Genomic DNA, 24,475 nt, shown 5'->3' on the forward strand with positions numbered 1-24,475 from the left:
AACAAATATAAAATCAGAAAAATCTGCCCGAAGTAAGTCACCATATTTTAAACAGTAAATGATTTTTTGATGCTTCAATTGCACAGTAACAAAGCAATAATCATAAAACTGCTCCTAAGGTCAAAACACATTGGGTCACAATAACAATATCATGAGATATTAATATTGTGATGCATTTATGTATATAAATACACACGCACCAACATCGCCCAATCCCAGAACACACATTAGACCAGTTCAGAGAACATTAAACACTTATTTAAAACCTAGAGAAGGATGAAAACAACACAAATTAGCAGCCAGTAATTAGTGTTAAGTGGGCACTTTAACAGACTTTAATCGGTTAGATACAGGCGTTAAAGATTTTCAATTCCTTGCTCTTGTGCTGCAGATTGCATCTATATTGGCTGAGGGAGAGATGGAATTTTTCATACTGCACCACCCAATCACATTGTGATTAAAACTAAACAATGAATTGAGTTAAAGAATAAATGAATAAACAAAAGAAATATGGAGGGTTTTTTTATCTTTTAATAAAAAGTCAAACTTAAAAAAATTAAATTAAACTGAAAACAATTATTGAAGAGAAACTGAAGCAATAAAAACAGACACATACAATTAAAAAAATTCCAAACTGAAATGTTTTCAGGCTCTCAACATACCTACAGTATGACTTCTGATTGAAATCAAGTAAAAAAAATTCAAAACACAAAATAACCATTTTATTTCCACTGAAGACTACACAGGGTCACTGCTGTAGTTCTAGAAGTTATCTACATTTGCATTTATTTACAGCCTTTCTTATTTACAAAATCAGAATACAGTGTTAGAAACATAAGGGTTGAGATTTGTCTCAAATTAAAATCAGAACCGCAGCAAAGTTCTCACACAAGTTGTCACTTTCTGCGCCGATATAAAATGCAGCTGTAGTCCTTCTGCTGCATCGAAATCCGTCTCGTAAGGAGTCCCAAAGAATTAACAAAAGAGGCCTATGATAATCCTTTGAATTTTTAAGTAGACACTGGGAGAACACATTTCTTTACCAGTAATGTGTCTTGCACTCTTGGTTCTGACCTTGAAATCGACTGCAAACCAATAGCTCACAGTTCTCATACTGTTAGAAAATAGCAAAAATTCACTGTGATCACACTACTGCAAAATACCTTCTGCTCAATGCAAAATGTGTGAAGACAAAAAACAAGGAAAAAAAAACCTCAGCACGTTGCAGAAATTACAGTGCAACGGTTTTAAAAAAAAAATTGTAACAACACAGCCTGAAAAATGGCCACATAAGCAGCTGTCTTTGGCAAAGTGGTTGGCACATGGTCCTTTACTGTTACCTCTTGCCCATTTCACTCTGTCTCATGAAATGGATATTATTTACACTGTCTGACAATTCAGGGTATTGCTCAACAGTTTTTATAAAATAGCCGTCATAGCCTTGCACCCTGCCAGTGATCAGCAGCTGCTGCTTTTCTCCCTCTGTCCATGAGCGAATGCCCTCCTCTCCATCTTGTAACCTTTGCTGTTCCCTAGTCCAGGCTTGTGCTACAGCCCGCTGCCTGGCCAACTCCAAGACACGAGCCTTTTCTTCATCCACGGTTGTCCCATATCGTGTATTTAAACATAACAAACCATACTGAAGTTTAATATCAGTGTATCTTCTAGTCCTTCCATTCAGAACAGTATTAATTTGAGACACAGTAACATTAACTCCATTCTCCAGGGTTCGCCTTCCACCAGTGAGGCCCAAAATAGCAAGATCACGTTCTGCAGGCCCCAATTTAATGAAATAATGTGTGTCCACACCGTCAATGGTGAAGTGGAAGTTTTCCAGATAGTAGGCATTATTTAACACCGCAGCGACCCTCCTGCCATCCTCATTGGCAACACTAATGATATCTGTGCTTACTTTGCCTCCTCTCACAGCAAATTTCACCCCTTTGCCCAGGATTGAACCACCCGTTGCAAACTTCTTCAGCTGTGCTTTTGGCTGACACCCAGCTCCACTTCCTCCATAAATCCGACCGAAGTGCTCCAGTGTAACAAAGGCTTTAAGCTGCTTCTGTACTACACATTGGACTCCTAAAATAGACTAGTGAAAAGAGAAAACAACATTAACAATCATCTTCAGTAAAAAAAAATAACCTTATTCACAACATCGGGACAAAGTCTTCTTTTGGGAGTCTTTTATAATGGTCTGGTGAGGGACTACAAAAGTGTTTCACTAGAAAATCTCGTGATGAAACTCTTTACCTGTATTGGAAACCACAAGTTTTGCAATACATTCAGTTTTAGAGTAATTTGAAGATATACAAATTAAATGAAAGCTTTTTAAAAATACATTACTGCTCTATTTTTTGTACAATTCTGATTGTAATTGATTTGACACTGCAGTACAGTTATTAGATAGCTCTTGCCCTCTTTTCAGACTGCTTGGTGGCCCTAACTGGCTTTGAAATTGTAACTAGATCATACATCTCCAGGCTTGGGCCTTTAATAAGACTACTTGTAGTAAACCTCACTACATGTATAGTTGGAATAAGAAGAGATTTTTGAGCAAATAATTTATTAATCATTATTTGGGGGGTTGATTACTTTAATGTTGAACAGAAAGTCCAATGCTGAGTTTCTTGGCCCAGTCATGAAATGGAGAACTTTGCTTAACGAGGACAAGCAATTTCAAATGTCTATCAAGGTTTGGCTTTGAACTTCTATTTCTCTGGGGAATTAAATGCTCAATAATAGAGATGCTGGACATTGAGTAATAGAACCTGCATAAAGCAGGTCTGGATCCAAATAGAGGCTGACATCCCAGCCTCTTTAAAAGTGGTATATAAATTCTGCAGTCTATTGGAATATTTGGGGAAAATCTACAAACTACAAGAACTGAAAATGGATCCTACCTCCTGGCACAATTAATACATTCTAATGTCACCCCAGAGAAAAGTATCAATACTTGCTGCCTCAAAAGTTTTGGCAGATTTTCTATAAATATCTTTATGCATCAATGTGAAAGTAATGGCACATTTTCCTTAATAGTCTCCAGACATATATTTTAAATATACTTGAACATGTAGTTAGGTGCAACAGTGACATTGAAATAGGAAGTAAAGAATGATCTAATTATAAACAAGAGAAAGACTCGAATATGGAAAGCACTGGAACCTTATTTTCCCTGTACATTTTTAAAATTTGTTCTCAGGGTGTACGTGACACTGGCAAAGCTGCATTTATTGCCCATCCCTAGATCCCCTGAGAAGATGGTGGTGGGTGTTCTCCTTGAACTGCTGCAATCCATTACGGCATTTCAGTGCTGTGGCAGAGGAGAAAACTGATTGGAGAGATTCCAACATAGAGTTGAAGGAGGCGACAACACTGTCAAGGACTTTGGAGAGGAAAGGGAGGTTAGAGATGGGCTGATAGTTTGCAAGGGTGGAGGGGGTCGAGGGTGGATATTTTGAGGAGAGTTTGGCAGTTTTAAAATGGAGAGGGACAAAAGCTGAGGAGAGGGAACTATTTGCAATGTTAGCTAGCATGGGCCCAGGAAGGGAACATTTCTCTTGTGATTCTGTTCAAAAATTGTCCCATTTATTGAATTCATTTCCACAATTTACCATGATGTAATTTGAGCTCATAATTTCTGGGTTGCTCGTCTAGTATGCTAACCACAACATGACTGTATACTCTTAACACAGATGTCTCTGTGATCCACCCCTTTAATAACAGGAACAAAAGTTGCAGGGAATAATTAATCATTGATTCTAGGTTGACATCAATCAATGCTCTATGGTATATTGGCAAGTTAAAATGTCAAACCAAAATGCCATCAGTTTTAACCAGTCAAGTAATGAAGTCATGACCTTCAACTGCAGTATCAAAGATATATTACCTTAATTATTTATCCTGATCAAACTACCGTGTTTTGAGACCAAGGTTTGTGGAGATTAGAAATCTAAACACTAACACCTGCACCATTTCTGTTTTCCCAGTGTAAACTCAGTTCAAATTTTGCACTCAAATTTGACTTTAGGCAGACAATTATTTTGTCTATGGTGAAACCATCAGAACAAGAGGTAAGAGACTAGGATACAAATGTTGTGGATTTATCAAAAGAAACTATTCGAGCCTCTTAGATGACTTCAGGAAAGTGACCAGGCAGAACTGTTCTACTTGTAGGGTTCACATTTAAAAATGGATTAATGTCACAGATAGAATTGAAATGTTCATATGTTCAAGTGTGACAGTCTTTGCACTGTATCAGTGGTTCTTAGGGTCAGTAAATTAAAATGTGTGGTGGCGTGGGCAAAATCTGATGGGGTATTTCCTTCTAAAATTAAATTGTGTTTTTTATCATTAAAGCTACAAAACAAAAGCTTTCAATAATAAAATCAGAAGGAAGCAATCATACAAAGACGAGACATTTTTATTAAATATTACTACTTAACGAAGCAACACATTTACCTGCAGAATCTGATGAGGGGAGGATATTTATAAAAAGAGAGTTTAAAATCTGCAGTGTTATTGAACTAGTTGCAATGACACATCAGCTCCTGCAGGACAGCACACAGGCAGCTCTAATGTAATTAATTTTCAATAGGACCCTAGTATCCAATGACAGAAAGATACTTAAGTTTGAATAAAATCACTATAGTTTAATGGGTAGCTGCATTCTGAGCCATACAGAGGAAGCAGGTCCCTGATATGTGATGGGTTTGTTGAGCTCACCTGATGGCTGTAGACACACAACAATTGATCTCAATGGGGATGATTTTCATTTCCAGCATTTATTGGGCAGGTGTCTGCTCTGCCTGGCCTATGCAGTCGGCAGGAGGTCCGATCAATGTTCGTGGTCAGGCCTCATTTACATTGAATAGGCGAACTGCCAGTGCTCACTGCACTTCTTATAGGCAGCTTGCCAACTGGGAGATCGGGAAATCCAGTGGGGCGACCGCTACTTAAAGGCACCCTGCATTCCTTAAAGGGGAGGTGCTTGAATGCAGCCATAGCAAGTGAGCAACAGCAATGAAGTCCTCTTCTCCTCCGATTGATGATGGATGCCCTCGTCAAATTCGCCAATTGCATTGGAGAGAAGTGGCTAAGCTGGTCAATGCCAGCAGCATTGTTCCAAGGACCTGGCAGCAGCACAGGAAGAAATTTAACAACCTGACAAATCTCTTACTTTCTTCACAGCACTGAACTTCTCTACTTTAGCCCCAGCACTATTAATCCTTACCTCGCCCACTTCCCATACCTCTCCTCCAATCACAATGGGACACTTCATTACACTGCCTCCTGTTTGCATTCACACACAACAACTGCTACTACCATCACAACTAATATCCTACCTTGGCCACACTTGCTGCTTCTTCCTTACAGCATGCAAACTATGCTAAGCTGCCGCACACATCTAGTGCACACACTAACTCATTCCCATTTCCATTCTTCTTGCAGGAGAAGCTGGCACACTATCATTGTGAGAACAGGAGGAGGTTCCTCTAAACTACAAACTCTGACACCAAAGGAGAAGGCAGCCATTGACATCATCATCAGAGAGAGGGCACACAGCAGTGATGGCCGGGCTGTCGACCACACACCGCAGTGCACTTGCACATATTCCCTTCCTTTTCTCTTTTTAACTCTCCCACTCACCATGACAACCTTCTACTGCTTCCCCTTGTCCATCTGCCCTTTCTCTAGACAACACAAGCCTGCAGCCACACAGACTGAAGTGAGAACCCTCCTGAAGATGCACTGTCACTCACTCTTATCTTTCCAAGTAGCAGCAGAGAACTCGTCACCCCGTATGGTATAAGTAGTGAGTTAGAGGGGTCTGCAGTGGGTGATTCACCGAGCATACACGTGTTTAAGGTGTTCAGAACAGTCCAGGAAATGGCTCACCGAGGGCCACCTCATGCCCTAGGTCTATCGAAGAGGCAGACTTTAGGGGCCCAACCTTTAAAAGAAAAGTACTGAAGCCACAGTGGGAGGACCTCGTAGAAGCTCTAGAGTAGGTGTGATAATATTTAAGAAATGCACTAAATGCTTACACCAGAGTGATAATTTGTTTGCAGACATTTGCGTAAGCCAGCAATAACCTTTTTGAAATAAACCCTTTTGAAATCTTTGTGTGCAGAGTGTTCCTATGGTAGCTGGTGACCCTGCAATTTATTTAATATTATTGTGTTTAATAAATGTTATTTAATATGAATATCAATGTTGGTCTTTGGACACATACAGTTTATTCTAGGGTGGAAGGACTGGTACACTTGTTGGACATGACTGTTTATGCAGGGGAGCAGGGAATATTCAGCTGAGGCACTCTTCGATGAGCTGCTGCCAAAAAGATCTGGCTGCAGGCAAGTGTTGGAGCCCTCCTGCTCTTCGCCATCCTCTATGTTATCAGTATCCTCTCCATCATCATGCTGAAGATCCTCATCTATTTGTAGCTTCATGTGTTGTCACTGTTGCAGAACAAAGTTATGCAGCATAGAGAAAATCACTCTTTGTGGCCTGTATTACAGGAAACCTCCAGACCTGTCCAGGCAGCAGAATCACTGTTTGAGGACTCCAATAGTTTGCTTGATGAGAGCTCTAGTCGAGCTATGAATCTGATTGTAGCGCAGTTTGACCGCCAAGCGTGGGTTCCTAAGAGGAGTCATAAGCCAAATGTGCATGGGACAAGAACAATGGGGAAAATACAGGATGGAATGCAAAATGGGATATTTGAGCACACACTGTGACAGAGTGAATTATTCCACCCTACTCACCTACTCAAGTACAGACAATTTTCAAACTGTAATGCTAGTGAGGAAATATATGCTATGGATGTACAGATAAATTTAACATTACTCCAGCGAAATACAACTGGCACTTATGGTTTCTTCACCTTGTGAAAATAAGGTGGATCCTGGAGTTTTCCAAAATGTTATAGGGTACACAATCCGTCTCATCTTGCAATGTTGGAAGCAATGACTTGAGAACATGTCCAAACAATTTCCTCCATTGTCTAAAAATCTCAATAGAGCCGCATCCCACCCATTCATCACAATTTCTGCATTATCATTTTTAAAAAAGTGTTAAACTATTAAAATTCCTTTTCATGAGTCTATTAATCGCAACTTGCACTTATAATATTGCATTTAACACAGAAAATGGCACAAGGCAATTCACAGAGGAGAAATGAACAAGGAGCAGTGATAGAAGAGTTAGGAGAGACGGCTGAAAACAGTCAAAACGATTAGTTTCCAGGCCTTAAAGATGGGCAGGAACATAACAAGGTGCAGGGGTTTATGGAGAGAGTTCCAAAAATAAGGCCAAAGCGGCTGAATTACATTCAATTCAATTAAACCCACCCACTTATGTTTGAAAATGAAAATCTGGAAAGTATCTGATTTGGGCATATTTCCTCAGCCTTGTATAAATAGTGGATATATGTTGGGTTACATATAATAAGATGTTTTTCTAAGGAGTCTCCCAAATGTTTTCAGTTAATATTGATAAGATGTGGGTAGCTTAGTTTCAATTTTAAACAATGAGTGGACCTGACAGCACAACCCATTTGCAACAAAGATATAACATGTTACTTTTGTTTGAGTTCATGAGTTGTTGAAATATGTTCCATATGGGGACCTATGTGGTATTCTATTTATGCAATTTTCTTTTGAAACATTTTTTTAACTGAAGAAAAACTAAAGAAATGGAACAACTACCTTGTATTCACGTGCATTATGCAGGGGGTACATTTCAGTTTCATGTGGTGAATATGCAATTTATGAAGACATGTTTTATTAATAGTTTGTGGGTTTGAATGCAGCTTGTATTACTTTTGATTAGTTTTTGTTATTCCTTAGTTTTTTTTTAAGAAGAATGGGGGAGAAATTTGACTTGCGTCCAAAATGGACACAAAGTTGGCAGAGTGATGGCTCCATGCACTCGTTGGCGCCAGCCTGAGGCCCGAGCAGAAGTTAACTTTGGGTCTCATTTAAATGCCATTGGGGAGTTGTGGGCACCGAACGGGCGCCCTGCTGCAGATTGCCAGTCGGGGAGGACGGAAAATCGGCCAGCTCTAAGACTCTGGGGGAGGGACGTGATCCGGGAAGGGCCGAGAATGGGCCAGAGTTTTTTCTGTGGGACTAGGAGAAACACTCCTGCCTGGACGCAGTCTAACTAACGGTGTGTCCCGTGTGATGCGCCACTCCAGCAAGATCCGGCCCACTGTATACATAGAATGTACAGACCAGAAACAGACCATTCGGCCCAACTGGTCAATGCTCCACAAGCGCCTCTTCCCACCCCTCTTCATCTAACCCTATTAGTATAATCTTCAATTCCTTTCTCCCTCATGTGTTTATCTAGCTTCTCCTAAATGCATCTATACTATTTGCCTCAACTACTCCTTGTGGTGGTGAGTTCCACATTCTAACCACTCTCTGGGTAAAGAAATTTCTCCTGAATTCCTTATTGAATTTATTAATGACTATCTTATATTTATAGCCCCTAGTTTTGGTCTCCCCCACAAATGGAAACATCTTCTCCACGTCTACTCTATCAAAGCCTTTCATAATCTTAAAGACCTCTATCATGTTACTCCTCGGTCTTTTCTTTTCTAGAGAAAAGAGCCCAGCCTGTTCAATCTTTCCTGATAGGTATAACCTCTCAGTTCTGGTATCATCTTTGTGAATCTTTTTGCACCTTCTCCAGTGCCTCTATATCCCGTTTATAATATGGAGACCAGAAATGAGCACAGTACTCCAAGTGTGATCATAACGAAGGTTCGATACAAGTTTAACAATTTTCAATTCTATCCCTTTAGAAATGAATCCCAGTGCTTTGTTTGCTTTTTTTATGGCCTTATTAATCTTCCACGCTACTTTTAGTGATTTGTGTATCTGTACCCCGAGATCCTGTTGCTCCTCTGCCCCATTTAGACTCTTATTTTCAAAAGAAAATGTGGCCCCCTTATTCTTCCTCCCAAAATCCACCACCTCACACTTATCTATATTGAAATTTATTTGCCAATTACATGTCCATTTTGCAAGTTTATTAATGTCCTTGTATTTTGTGTCGAGCATCAAAATCAATGTAGAAAATTTGGAGGCTGAGCAGTACCTGAATATCAGTGAAGAAGGTTTTATCAGATTTAATTGTACAGAACGGGCTGGAGCAAAGCATAAAATATTAACGGGCTAAATCTTCCTGCAGCAGGGCATCTTGCGGTGTGTGCCATTAGTTAGAGAACTTTTTCTGCACCCTTCAGCTCTGAAATTTTTTGCGCCGTAGCTTGCTGGAAGTGCAGGTTGATAATGATGTGGCGCGGGCAATGGGACCTTAGTGAACAGCGGGACTAACAGTCTATCTCCTTAACCAATAAGATTAAACGATTGAGAAAGAAAAAGAGGAACGACGGAGGTGAATGGTGAATTAGAGACAAATCAGGTACAGAAAGAGAAATAAAGAGAGGGAAGAAAGATTGGATTAAGAGAGAGAAAAAATAGAGACAGAAAGGAAAAGATTGACGACATGCAGGAATGAGTTTGAACAGTTTAAATTGTTCCCTTTCTGGGCCAGAGAGGTTGATTGGCATTGTATTAACAATTATCATGTTGTTAAAAAGGTAATTACGCTGCTAAGTTCCAGCCCTAACTTTTTGCGGTGAGACTAATGGGCTATTAATGTGCAAATCCAGCAAGTTCTTAAAAATAAAGGTAAGACTAAGGGCGAGATGCCGTTTATGCGAAGTAAACGGTGGAGCGGCGTAAATTGATTTGCAACTCACCGTGTATCTCTTAATTCCCTGAATTTGCTGGCCGATTTGCGCATTCATAACAGCCTGCGTCGTTAACACACTGTTAGTTTCCCAGCAAGATTTGGCCCAATGTGTTAGATTTCAGGAGAGATGGGCTTAAAACTTAAATAAGGAAAGAAATGGATAGGACACGCTAAAGAGGAAACACACAAAGTTAATCAAAAGAAGATAAAAGGGCTGATTTTCCTCTGCCCTCCTTACAAATGCTGCCTGATGATAAATGTGCACAATGCAGACTATTCCTTTGTTCCCATTTTGCTCCTGATTAGTATGACCCCACATTTCCTCTAGGACTTTTCAGCACCTGAAGAGAACGCAGCAGTGTAAATGACATTTCAATGAATGTCAGAGGTCTTTGTGAATAGGTTGCCTTTAATTGCGCAGTCCCCATAAAAACCTGACCTTACTGATTCCTGAGCTGCTATTTAGACACTATTGGTCTTAAGGATAGCTTAGTATTGTCAAGACAGACCTTCATTTTTGACTCTTTGAAAAAAAATAGTTTTGCTGCTTCAGGGCTGAACGTTGTTGATATTTCACACTTAGTGATGGAGACTGTGTTCAGTATTGTGTCACCCCATCCCCCCTTTTCATAAATAAAAAAAATCACCTGTTTGCATGCTACCCCTGGGACCCCCATAGACTCTCCAGTCTGCAGGAGTCTGGGGCAGGTCACCGGACCAGCTTTCTTCAGATGATCCAATGCTGGAGCACCCAATAGTTGAAAATGAACTGGGAGACTGGAGATGTCTCCCCCCCAACCCCCCCACCCCATTACTTTTGCCTGCCTACTACAGGTGCAGCCCCCACCCTGCCCCCAGAGTGGCAAAGTAAAGAGAACGGAGACCCAGCAAAACAGGTCTCCTCCCCTTTTTCCCAATCTTTGTGCCCAGGGCATTCCTGGCAGTGAAGGTCAGGAAAATTAGCCGCATCATCTTTTAGCTTATAGTGAAGTTCCCCTGATGCTACTGAAAATTAGAAGGTAAAAGAAAAAGAATTATAGTGCAAGGTTTTCAGGCTGTATTTGTTCAGTAAACAAGTCAGAAACTTGAGACGTCATTGATAATATTTAGAGATTTGAGATACTGGAGCTGAAAAGGACACAGGAGCTGTGCTGCCCAATAAGTGGTTTCCTGTTCTGCAAATAATCCACTGTTGAATTCTCAATTGTGGTTAAATTACTTAAGTGAGGAATGTTGGATTTTAAATGTTGTTAGAGAGCTTCCTGAAAAAGCCTGAGATATCATGACATTATATCAGATTTACTGCACTCAGGTGACTTCACCATTACATTATAAAATATCAATCAATTGGCCTCTAATTAACTGGACTGTGTTTTTAGCAGCAGGAACAGCCAATATCACTTTCAGCAGCTTGATGGGAGCAATTACCTGATGCGAGCTCAGGCTTGTGTGGCAGTTTTATGCTTTGAGAAAATTGCCAGTGTAAGCGACACCGCAACAGAACTGGAAGCTCCAGTGACACAATAATTATTACTCACTTATAGATGAAAGATACTGGGGTGGAGTTTTGTCTTCACTGCCTGGGCAGTAATCTGGCGGGGCAAATTACATGGCTTTTATAGAACCCATCTGATTTTTATTCCATTAAAATTAATAGAACGAAAATCAGGCAGGTTCTATAAAGGGTATGCGATCAGCCCTGACAGATTACTGCCCAGGTACCAAACAGGGTGTTATTTGGCGGTTCAGTGGCAAATTATGAGCTGCTAGATCACTATTTTGATCATTTGTAGATATTACTGCTGCACTTCTGCCACTGTTATTGTGCTGTTAAATCGCTGATCACCTGGCTAGACTAATGTAGTGATAAAAAGAAGAATTGTATGGAACTGGCTGAATGTTGTTATGTAGGCAAATTCGGCAGTCATTTTGTGCCAGCAAATTCCCATAAACTGCAATGAGGAGAATGGCCATTTGCTTTGGTGGTAATGGTTGATGGACAAATGTTGGTCAAGACACCAGAAAAACTTACTGCTCTTCTTCAAATATTCCCAACATCCACTTGAACCACTGGAATAGCCAGACAGGCTCTCAGTTTAATGTCAAATTCTAAAGACAGCACCTCTGTTAATACAGTACTCTTCTAGTACTGTACTGAAGTGCCAGCCTATTATGGGGTTTGAAACCACAAGCTTGGAGTGCTATCAACTGTGACATATTGGTACACAATGAAAATCTACCCAGCCTTTTACATGTCAGAAATAATTACAAATTTCTGATTAAAATGAAATGGATGTTGATGACACATGTAGTGATGTCATGACATCAGATACAACATCACAATGCAGTGAGGGAAAATAATAACCTGGCAGTGGCCATTTAAAAAAAATTCTCTTCTCTTTGTGAGTAAAGTGGCAAATATTAAAAGTCAGGAAGCAAAATACTGCAACTGCTGGATATCTGAACATGGATATCTGAACATAAAAACAGAAAAGAACTGGAAATACTCAGTCCTGAGGATGGATCTTAAGACTTGAAATGCTGACTGACAGACTTCTGTTTCCCCACAGATGCTACCTGAGTATTTCCAGCTTTTTTTGTTTTTATGTTTTGAAAGCGAGGAGCCTTGTGACAAAGTCAGAGAAATAAAAACAACAGAAGGTGAGGAAGGAGAGGAAACACTGGCAGTAAAAAGCTGCAGGAAATATTAACTTAGTGACATGAAGGACTTCCACAATGCTTCATGTTACTCTAACCGATGGCTTGCACAGCACACTTAGAATCTAGTTATAATCAACACAAAGTTAATTCAGCCACTGCCTGCATTTGGCCACAGTATTACATCTTCTATAGTAACTCACTGATACCTTTCTTGGCTGGGATCTACAAATCTGACTGCCTATGAATGCAGCGTATTTGATTACACCCATGCAAGGAACAAAAATATTTCACTGAAAAGCATTGATGTTTGGGTGTTATATCATGGGATCAATAATGCAGCCTACAGTATACATTTGGCAACTTTTAGAAAATAAACCACCAAGACAAACCATGGAGACTTGTGTGAATTTGGTCCACAATAAGTGGTGCATTTACCAAAAAGCACAGTACCCAATGTGTATTCTATTTATCAGCTCGGCTCGGTTGGTGGCACTCTTGCCTGTGAGTCAGCAAACTGATCACATTAGAACTGGCCTTCTGCATATAGATATGTCCCACAGGTATATCTCAGTCTTGCACTCAATATTTTCCTCCTGTGCAGCAGACGATGAGGAAAAATTATGTGGCTCCGAGGAGTGTTACCTGGGCCACCCACTTTCAGGCGAAGACTGGAAGGAGACTCTGAGACTGACCCTCACAACCTAAACCTGCAGCAGAATGAAAGGAGCATGTAACAAGGGTAATGCAATAATCAAGGGGGACTATAATCTTCACATTAACCAGGCAAACCAAATTGGCAAAAGTAGTTTAGAGGACGAGTTCATGGAACGCATTTGAGACAGTTTTCTAGAACAATATGACGAGGAACCAATTAAAAAACAGGCTATTTTAGATCTAGCATTGTGTAATGAGACAGGGTTAATTAGAAATTTTACAGTTAAGGATCCTCTGGGGAGGAATGATCATAATATTATAGAATTTCATAGTGAGTTTGAGAGTGATGTAGTTAAGTCCAAAACTAGGGTTGTAAATTTAAACAAAGCCAATTACATAGGTATGAGGGGTGAGTTGGCCAAGGTAGATTGGAAAATTAGATTAAAAGATATGACGGTAGATAAGCAATGGCGAACATTTAAAGAAAAACTGCATAATTCTCAATGAATATACATTCCCTCGAGAAATAAAAACTCCACGGGAAAAGTGATCCAATCGTGGCTAACAAGGAAGTTAAGGATAGTATTAGATTAAAAGACGAGGCTTACAATGTTGCTAAAAAAGAGTAGCAAGCCTGAGGGTTGGGAGGGTTTTAGAAATCAGCAAAGGATGACCAAGAAATTGATAAAGAGGGAGAAAACTGAATATGAGAGTAAACTAGCAAGAAATATAAAAACACATTCTAAGAGCTTCTAGAAATATGTAAAAAGGAAGAGAGTAGCAAAAGTAAACGTGGGTCCCTTAGAGGCAGAGACAGGAGAAATAATTATGGGCAATAAGGAAGTGGCAGAGACATGACACAAATATTTTGTATCTGTCTTCATAGTAGAAGACACAAAAAACATAACAGAAATAGTGGGGAGCCAAGATGTAAAGAAAGTAAGGAACTTAAAGCAATTAAGATTAGTAAAGAAAAAGTACTGGAGAAATTAATGGGACTAAAAGCTGACAAATCTCCTGGACCTGATGGCCAACATCCTAGGGTTTTAAAAGAGGAGGCTGCAGAGATAGTGGATGCTTTGGTTGTGATCTTCCAGAATTCACTAGATTCTAGAACGGTCCCTGTGGATTGGAAGGTAGCAAATGTAATACCGCTATTCAAGAAAAGAGGGAGAGAGAAAACAGGGAACTACAGGCCAGTTAGTAGGGAAAATGCTAGAATCTATTTTATGGACGTAGTGACAGGACACTTAGAAAATCACAATATGGTTAGACAGAGTCAACACGGTTTTATGAAAGGGAAATTGTATATGGCAAATCTATTAGAGTTTTTTGAAGGTGTAACTAGCAGGGTAGATAAGGGGGAACCAGTGGATGAAGTATATTTGGATTTTCAAAAGGCATTCGATAAGGTGCCACACAAGAGGTTGTTGCACAAGATTCGGGCTCATGGGATTAGGGGTAATATATTAGCGTGGATTGAGGATTGGTTAACGGACAGGAAAGGGAGAGTAGGAATAAACGGGGTCATTTTCGTGTTGGCAGGTTGTAACTAGTGGGGTGCCGCAAGGATCAGTGCTTGGCCCTCAGCTGTTTACAATCTATATCAATGACTTAGATGAGGGACCGAGTGCAATGTATCCAAGTTTGCTGACGATACAGAGCTAGATGGGAAAGTAAGCTGTGAGGAGGACGCAAAGAGGCTGCAAAGGGATTTAGACTGGTTAAATGGATGGGCGAGAAAGTGGCAGATGGAATATATTGTGGGGAAATGTGAAATTATCCACTTTGGTAGGAAGAATAGAAAAGCAGAATATTTTTTAAAAGGTGAGAGACCAAGAAATGTTAGTAGTCAGAGGGATTTGGGTGTCCTTGTACACGAATCACAGAAAGTTAACATGCAGGTACAGCAAGCAATTAGGAAGGCAAATGGTATGTTAGCCTTTATTGCAAGGGGGTTGGAGATAAGAGTATGGAGGTCTTGCTGCAATTATATAGGGCTCTGGTGAGACCACACCTGGAATACTGTGTACAGTTTTGGTCTCCTTAACTGAGGAAGGATATACTTGCCTTAGAGGGGGTGCAACGAAAGTTCACTAGATTGAATCCTGGAATGAGAGGGTTGTCCTATGAGGAGAGATTGAGTAGAATGGGCCTATATTTTCTGGAGTTTAGATGAGAGGTGATTTCATTGAAACGTATACGTATAAAATTCCAAGAGGGATTGACAGGGTAGATGTTGAGAGACTTTCCTCTGGCTGGAGAGTCTAGAACTAGAGGTCATAGTCTCAAGACAAGGGGTCGGCCATTTAGGACTGAGATGAGGAAAAATTTCTTCACTCAGAGGGTTGTGAATCTTTGGAATTCTCTACCCCAGAGGGCTGTGATGCTCAGTCATTGAATATATTCAAGACTGGGATCAATGTGTATTTGGACACTAAGGGAATCATGGGATATGGGGATAGGGCAGGAAATGGGAGTTGAGGTAGAAGATCAGCCATGATCTAACTGAAGGGCAGAACAGGCTCGAGGGGCCTTATGGCCTATTCCTGCTCCTATTTCTTTATGTTCTGATGTACCCTTCACCCTGCAAAAGCCCTACCCTGACGTACGAATACTGGCAGAACTGCAACCACAAAGGTACCTTCTGGCATATATTTTAGTCCTGTCCCAGGCTTGAATCCTTCAGAGTGGGGTCTTTGAGGCCAGTGCAGCTATGACTAGCCTTACCAGTTCCCCAGATGCAACTCCATGTATACTTTGGCTGCTGCTGGCAGGTTAAGGAGTTGCCTCCACTGACAAACTTGCACAGATTTTACTGTTTTAAGATTACATTTAAATCAACTCACACTGGCTGCAGTCTAAAACAATCATCCCCGGCCAATATGAGGGAAGATGACGGGTCCTTCATTGTAAATGCACATAATAAGGTACCCTCTTTACTGTACTCTCTACTGTATATGTGACTTTTTTTTAGAAGGTTGGGCAGTTTCATTTTGTTCACACCTCACATGTAAATCTTGTAAAGTAACTGTGGAATTGGTTGAGTCTTAAGGACTCTGAACATTTATATGTGTGAGAACATGATGCTCCTTCCCTGCCCTCTCATGATCCCATAGTCTTCCAAGAGAGAACAATTGGGGGTTATTACCTTGCTGCTGTCCCACTGTTGAGTTTTCACTTGAGTGTTGTGAAGCTCATAGGAAGGTTCCATTGAAGAAGTTTCTGGTTTTGGATATCCTGGGATAACATTGTGCAGCTGGAATCCAAATGTCAGCAGCCAACTGTTCACATCTGTGACATTCAGAAGAGTAAAATCTTATTCAAGCTTTTATTTCAGTAGTATTTGCATACAAGTACCAGCTAACCGTTAACCTTTACTGCAACCTTCACTGCAGAGATACCACAAAGAGCTAGATGATTAGTAACTTGTAGAAAAGCATTTAAAATACTACATACCGTTTTGTAAGTGCCATATTAAATGGTTATAACGCAGCTGTTTCCAATTTGGTGAGGGTGGTATTTTGCAATTTTACTTTTAGAAACAACTTGCATTGCTCTGCACATGTAGGGAGATGTCTCAAAGTGGTATACATTAAGGAAAAAGCTATGAATGCCATGGAGGAGGGAGAAAAGGGAAAATGGAGAAGTTTAGGGCATAAGAACATAAGAACATAAGAAATAGGAGCAGGAGTAGGCCAATCGGCCCCTCGAGCCTGCTCCGCCATTCAATAAGATCATGGCTGATCTGATCCTAACCTCAAATCTAAATTCATGTCCAATTTCCTGCCCGCTCCCCGTAACCCCTAATTCCCTTTACTTCTAGGAAACTGTCGATTTCTGTTTTAAATTTATTTAATGATGTAGCTTCCACAGCTTCCTGGGGCAGCAAATTCCACAGACCTACTACCCTCTGAGTGAAGAAGTTTCTCCTCATCTCAGTTTTGAAAGAGCAGCCCCTTATTCTAAGATTATGCCCCCTAGTTCTAGTTTCACCCATCCTTGGGAACATCCTGACCGCATCCACCCGATCAAGCCCCTTCACAATCTTATGTGTTTCAATAAGATCGCCTCTCATTCTTCTGAACTCCAATGAGTAGAGTCCCAATCTACTCAACTTCTCCTCATATGTCCGCCCCCTCATCCCCGGGATTAACCGGGTGAATCTTCTTTGTACTGCCTCGAGAGCAAGTATGTCTTTTCTTAAGTATGGACACCAAAACTGTATGCAGTATTCCAGGTGCGGTCTCACCAATACCTTATATAACTGCAGCAATACCTCCCTGTTTTTATATTCTATCCCCCTAGCAATAAACCCTAACATTCCGTTGGCCTTCTTGATCACCTGCTGCATCTGCATACTAACTTTTTGATTTTCTTGCACTAGGACCCCCAGATCCCTTTGCACTGCAGTACTTTCCAGTTTCTCGCCATTAAGATAATAACTTGCTCTCTGATTTTTCCTGCCAAAGTGCATAACCTCACATTTTCCAATATTGTATTGCATCTGCCAAATCTCCGCCCACTCACCCAGCTTGTCTATATCCCCTTGTAGGTTTTTTATGTCCTCCTCACTCTCCACTTTCCCTCCCATCTTTGTATCATCTGCAAACTTTGATATGTTACACTCGGTCCCCTCCTCCAAATCGTTAATATAGATTGTAAAGAGTTGGGGACCCAGCACCGACCCCTGCGGAACACCACTGGCTACTAGTTGCCAGTCCGAGAATGAACCATTTATCCCAACTCTCTGCTTCCTGTTAGATAACCAATCCTCCACCCATGCCAGAATATTACCCCCAATCCAGTGATTCTTTATCTTGAGCAATAATCTTTTATGTGGCACCTTGTCGAATGCCTTCTGGAAGTCTAAATACACTATGTCCACTGGTTCCCCTTTATCCACCCTGTACGTTATGTCCTCAAAGAACTCAAGCAAATTTGTCAGACATGACTTCCCCTTCGTAAAGCCATGCTGACTTTGTCCTATTAAATTATGTTTATCCAAATGTTCCGCTACTGTCTCCTTAATAATAGACTCCAAAATTTTACCCACCACAGATGTTAGGCTAACTGGTCTATAATTTCCAGCCTTCTGCCTACTACCCTTTTTAAATAAGGGTGTTTCATTAGCAGTTTTCCAATCTGCCAGGACCTTTGCTGAGTCCAGAGAATTTTGGAAAATTATTACCAAAGCATCCACAATCCCTGCCACTTCCCTCAAGACCCTAGGATGTAAGCCATCAGGTCCAGGGGATTTATCCGCCTTGAGTCCCATTAACTTACCGAGTACCAATTCCTTAGTGATTTTAATCGTATTTAGCTCCTCCCCCACTAGAGCCCCCTGTTTGTCCAGTGTTGGGATATTCTTAGTGTCCTCTACCATAAAGACTGAAACAAAATATTTGTTCAGCATTTTTGCCATCTCCATGTTTCTCACCATTAATTTCCTGGTCTCATCCTCTAAGGGACCTACGTTTGCCTTAGCCACCCTTTTTCTTTTTATATAACTGTAGAAACTCTTGCTATCTGTTTTTATATTTTTTGCGAATTTATTTTCATAATCTTTCTTCCCTTTCTTAATCAATCCTTTAGTTACTTTTTGCTGTCTTTTGAAGACTTCCCAATCTTCTATCCTCCCACTAAGTTTGGCTACCTTATATGTCCTTGTTTTTAGTCGGATACTATCCTTAATTTCTTTACTTAGCCACCGATGGCTGTCATTTCTTTTACACCCTTTTTTCCTCAGTGGAATATATATTTTTTGAAAGTTGTAAAATAATTCCTTGAATGAACACCACTGCTCATGTACCGTCTTACCCTTTAATCTATTTTCCCAGTCCACTTTAATCAATTCCACTCTCATACCATCATAGTCTCCTTTATTCAAGCTCAGTACGCTTGTTTGAGAACCAACCTTCTCACCCTCTAATTGGATATGGAATGTAACCATGTTATGGTCACTCATTCCAAGGGGATCCTTAACTAGGACATTATTAATTAATCCTGGCTCATTACACAGGACCAGGTCCAAGGTTGCTTGCCCCCTTGTAGGATCAGTTACATACTGCTCAAGAAATCCATCCCTAATACACTCAATAAACTCTTCCTCAAGGCTGCCCTGCCCAATTTGATTTGTCCAGTTAATATGATAGTTAAAATCCCCCATAATTATAGCTGTTCCCTTATTACATGCCCCGACTATTTCCTGATTAATACTTCTTCCGGCAGAGTTGCAACTATTAGGAGGCCTATATACTACGCCCACCAGTGTTTTTTTCCCCTTATTATTCCTTATCTCTACCCAAACTGTTTCATTATCCTGATCCTTTGTCCCAATATCATTTCTCTGTATTACAGTGATTCCTTCCTTTATTAACATAGCCACCCCACCTCCCCTTCCTTCCTGCCTGTCCTTCCTGATTGTTAAATACCCTGGCATATTTAATTCCCAGTCGTTATCACTCTGCAGCCATGTTTCTGTAATGGCCACAAGATCATACCCATACGTAGTTATTTCTGCCGTTAACTCGTCCATTTTGTTACGAATGCTACGTGCATTCAGATAAAGAACTTTCAAATATGTTTTGTGACACTTAGTTCCTGCTTTTTCCTTTTTTAACACTTTACCTTTTACTCCATACCTTCTGTCCCTTCCTGACACGCTTTCCTCTGTCTCCCTGCTCAGGTTCCCAACCCCCTGCCACAGCTTTGATGCTGGGTTAATCGCCTTACGCCTTCTAGTTTTTATTTTATCTGTCGTGCCTAAAGTACACTTTCTTTCCGCTGCTCTACGCTTTTCCCTCTCACTTGTTCTTGAACAACTGTTTGTACTATTTGTATTGTAAATTTCCCCTCGGGCACGATTGAAGAGAAGGAAAAAGCTATGAATGCCATGGAGGAGGGAGAAAAGGGAAAATGGAGAAGTTTAGGGCACGATTGAAGAGAAGGACACTGAGGAGATTTTTGAAAGCAGGAAAAAGGTTGTAAGACAGAGAGAATTAAGGAAGGTGCTCTACCAGACAGAAAATGAACAGCTAAGCAAGCAGCCACCAATAGTGCAGTGGAGAGAGTGGAGGCCAAGGAGAAGCCTGATGTTAGAGAAGCGGAGGGTGCATGAAGGGATTTCAAAGCAAGGCAAAAACCTTGAAGTCAACTCAATTCCATTGAAGTGGTCTCACAATCAGGAAAAGGGGGCAAGTTCATGGCAGGGGAGGCCTCGGCTTTCCTTATGGGACCCTGCTTCTCCTATCCCCACAAGGAAAGTAAAAAAAAACAGATTTTTTTGGGTCTCTTCTGCCTCCGATCCTCTTCCTCGCTAGGTTGGCCTGGCGGGAAACTCACATTTGAGTCACAATAACATCAGGTGAGCAGGGTAAAATTGGGAATCTTCAACTCCCAGCGCATCCAGGGCAAGTAAGTATCTTGGGCGATTTTAACTGTCCACCAGCCTGGTTTCTGTATTAGTTTCCCTCCTGTGTGATTGTGCATCTTTGTTTCAGTGGAAGTCGGTCCAGTAACCCACTTTCTAACATGGAGTGTGTCAGACCAGTACGAGGGGTGGGGGGTGGGGCTAGCCAGAGGAAACAGCTCCCTTGACCTATCCTATATAGAGGGATTCCTGAAGCACCTGTTAGCTTCAGAATTGCATGTGAGTTTCACAGACGTGCCCACTTCAGAGGAAAAGAGGGATTGCTTGTTCAGAAAGAGAAATCGCATCCAAACTGTCATCCTATCCAAGCTCCACTTGGAAGGTTCCATTGAATCTTATCTGGTCTTGGTAGGCGGCCTCCGGACCGCGTAATTTTCCACCACTTCACGACAACTTCTTGACCAGAATGGGTGGGAGGTCAGCCAGCGGGTGAGTTTCAACTCACACCGCTACTCACTCGCCGAAAACTGGCCCGGAGTTAAAATCGGGTCATTTAAATTGCAAAGAATGCAGTACCATAGAAAATATAGCAGACCAGCACAGTAATTCATCTCACACAAATTTCTGGCACAACCAAATTCAACTGGTAGCATTAGCTAACAAGTTATCATATTTTACTGTTGATTTTAAAGCTTTGCTACTAAAATATTATATTTATGTATTGGCCAGGATGACTCTAAAAACTCATTGTTTTCTATCGAAGTGCAATTTTGATAATTATATAATTGGTTTTGTAAACATTACACAGCTCTATATGCTCATGATAAGCATATTTTGAATGCAAATGAAATCCACTGTTTTTTTACATTAACTTTCATTTGCTCTTGAGGTAGTGCAGAATAAAACAGTTTCAATATAATGTTGCAATGCTGTGGTGCTGTAACTGTGTTGCTGGTATCAAAGTTACCAGTCATTTGGAAGTAATGTCAATGTCATCTTAAGTGAATGGTGATCAATCATTGTAAGGGCTCAGACAATCATGACATCCTTATTAAAGATCATGCATGACAACTGTGGCTGTTGCAGAGAAATGTTTTTCTTTAGTTACATGCATTGCAATTGAACTGATCATTTTAACACAACACACTTTGCTGTGCTTATTATTATCTGTTATTCCTTTAATATTAGCATTTATTTCCTTTAGAATCAACCCTGACAATGCAAAATTATATTGAAATTTTGGAATTAATTTTGGTCCCTTATTGTAAAGGACAGGATGCAAATTCATCTTACAGTTCCCTGTCACAAAAGTATATGTTTCTTGTAAAACCTGTATATTTTAGAAAATGTTTCGAATGAAAAATATGACAGCAACAAATTCTTTTCAATTCGAAGCTTCATTTCATGCCAGCTAGTGAACAGAGAATCCCCATCAGCTTGCTTTACAATGAATTCATTGGAGGGCATGGATTAGACTTGCTTTAGTGTACAGAGAGGTAATGGAAATGTCTGCTTCATCCATCAGCTCTTTAAGGATTATCAATGTGGCAGCTATCTACATGAAACAGAACACATAATCACTGAACTATTAATGTTCATAAAGAAAAATCTTCCTTACCTGTCATGTAACATTTGATATCCTGCATGTTGCTGACTGGGTTGTTATTTTTAAACATATACAAATTAAAAGGTACAAGATTATCACTGAGATGATTCCAGACATCGTGATCAGGTGCTGTCCATCTTCCAGAAAGCACATCGTAATCTCGCCGTCCAAAGTGTATTAGTTTGGTGAGAGGATCATACAAGCCACCATGGTAGCCTACAATGAGTTGAAAGGCTGGATTTGTGTCCATATAAATCTCTCCATAAGCAGTATAAGTGATTTGCTTGACCATTAAACCAGTCCCACTGAATACAGCCAATGGGGTTCCTGTATTATCACAGGCAACATAGAACTCATCACCACTGCTAATCTCCATAGCAAAAAGGTGGCCTTGAAGGTCATAATATAGGGATGCTATCTCAGAACTTGTATGATTGTACATGTGTGTGACTCTTGTAGGGTTACTGAGATCTGCATAAAAGAATTGTAAGTACATCCCATAGCTGGTTCTGCTCGAAACCCTTCTTCCAACTCCATCATATCGATAGTGAACTCTCCAACCATTTGTTTTACTATATGCTTTGGTAAGAAGTCCAGCTGAATTGTACTCAAAGATAACATTACCTCTTTGTCGTAAGAAACCATCCTCATCTACTCTGTACTGTACCTCTCCCAGACGAGTAATCCGATCTCTCAGGTCATACCTCAGTGGAGTCAGACGAGCACTATTGCCTGGACTTAGCAAATGGAGATTTCCATTTAGATCATAGCTGTAGCGCCACAGAGGTTTGTCATTCAAGGATACTGTCTGCAACTGCCCATCCGTATCATATTCATAAGCATACCTGGATGTATTGGCATAGGGACCAACCTTCAGTTCCCGTTTTACCACCCGACCCATGTTGTCATATTGCACTGTCATCCAATACATGAGTGATCTGAAAATTTCATACTGGACCTCTTTCACCCGTCCATAAGCATCAAAATGTTTAGTGTGAGTCATGACTGCAGTAGTGATGATCTGATTAATGTCGTAGTAAATGACACCAAATTTTCCAAATTGTTCAATTTTCCCAGAGACATCATCATATCGATATAGATCAATAGGTAAAGGTGTCTCATTGATCACAGCTTGCATACTGGTAACCCGGAAACTGTTGTCATAGTTATAATCAAAGCGAGCATTCACCATTCCTTCCTCACTGAACCGAAAGATCTGTCTGTCAATAAGAGGGCCTATTTGCCTGAAACGTATAGTGCAGGTGAAGCCTTCATTCTGCAAGTTGACCGTCTTAAGCATGCCAGCTGTTTCATCATAGGTGTAGCCAATCCTAGTGGTATCATAAAGGATTTCAGAGAGCTTGGACAGCTTGCCATACTTGTAAAGCACACGACGTCCAGTTCCTAGGTATGAAGTCTGCAACAGCTGACCGTCCTCTGTGAAGTCCTGAATCACAGAAGCATTGCCCTCAGGCGGGTTGTAGATGTTCCTGTAATAGCCCACAGAACGAATGGTTTCCAGAATTTGCTGAGCCACATTTGGCATTGTCACAGAAGACAGGCGATCATTTTTATCAAATTCAAAGATGTACTGTCTTTGACTATGTAGAAGCAGCACCGAGGACTATGAGAAACAGGAGAAATAATATTTTATGGCTACTTATCGTGCACCATGATTTGCATGAATCTACATCAACCTGTGGACAGGGTAATTAATTACAATGTACAATACATTCAATTTCATGATATCTTAAATCTGTAGCTAAACCTGAACAGATGTTTGGAGTACAGCACTTATGAAATTAATCTAATCTTTGTAAATCATTTCAGCATTGTAAATGGAGCATGCTAGCTGGATTTGAACTGGTACTCTGTGCATCACATGCAGCAGTCTCATTGAACAAGCTGTAACAAAACTATTTAGTTTCAGATGCAATGTAAACTTTTTGAAAGGTGGTGTAGTTGGGTCACTGTATCATAGAATAATTTTCTTTACAACACATTTGAAAACAGGAAACAAAAGCCTTCAAGTGCCACTTAAGAAATAAATGCAATTTTAAACAAGAATAATTAGGTGCTTAGCTGGTGCATACAGCAACCATCCTTTCCCACCTCCTACACATTGAGAGGCACTGAAGCACCTAATTACATTTAGAATTTGGTGGCATGATTTGCCATGTTCCACCATTCTAATAAATAGCTCCATTTAGGTATGTCTCGTCAGAAATCTGTTACAGTGTCAGAGCTGAAATAGATTCATGGCATTAAAGATACAGAGGCCATTCCACTGTATGATGGAGGAACTTTAAAAATGGTTCTAGGCAACACCAATTGGAATAACCGATTTCTGCAGAAGTATCTGAGATGGCACATTCTTACTGCCGTTTCATACTGGAAAATAATGCACCCTG

At 40.5% G+C, this 24,475-nt stretch overlaps 1 protein-coding gene across 8 annotated transcripts in view; it reads right to left on the reverse strand.

Annotated features, from left to right (window-relative positions):
- Window positions 1-723: 723 nt before the first annotated feature.
- The window catches only part of tenm4 (teneurin transmembrane protein 4), a 414,166-nt gene continuing 390,414 nt past the window's right edge, over window positions 724-24,475 (reverse strand). For all 8 annotated transcript variants that reach the window (XM_067986263.1, XM_067986262.1, XM_067986259.1 and 5 more), the window contains 3 exons: window positions 22,077-23,688; window positions 16,238-16,380; window positions 724-2,095 (listed from right to left, as the gene is read on the reverse strand). In XM_067986263.1, the coding sequence (XP_067842364.1) occupies window positions 1,337-2,095; window positions 16,238-16,380; window positions 22,077-23,688 (2,514 nt within the window). In that variant the 3' untranslated portion in view covers window positions 724-1,336. The remainder of the gene's footprint in view (window positions 2,096-16,237; window positions 16,381-22,076; window positions 23,689-24,475) is intronic.

This window comes from Heptranchias perlo, chromosome 6 (genome assembly GCF_035084215.1).
Source record: "Heptranchias perlo isolate sHepPer1 chromosome 6, sHepPer1.hap1, whole genome shotgun sequence".
Classification (NCBI taxonomy): domain Eukaryota; kingdom Metazoa; phylum Chordata; class Chondrichthyes; order Hexanchiformes; family Hexanchidae; genus Heptranchias; species Heptranchias perlo.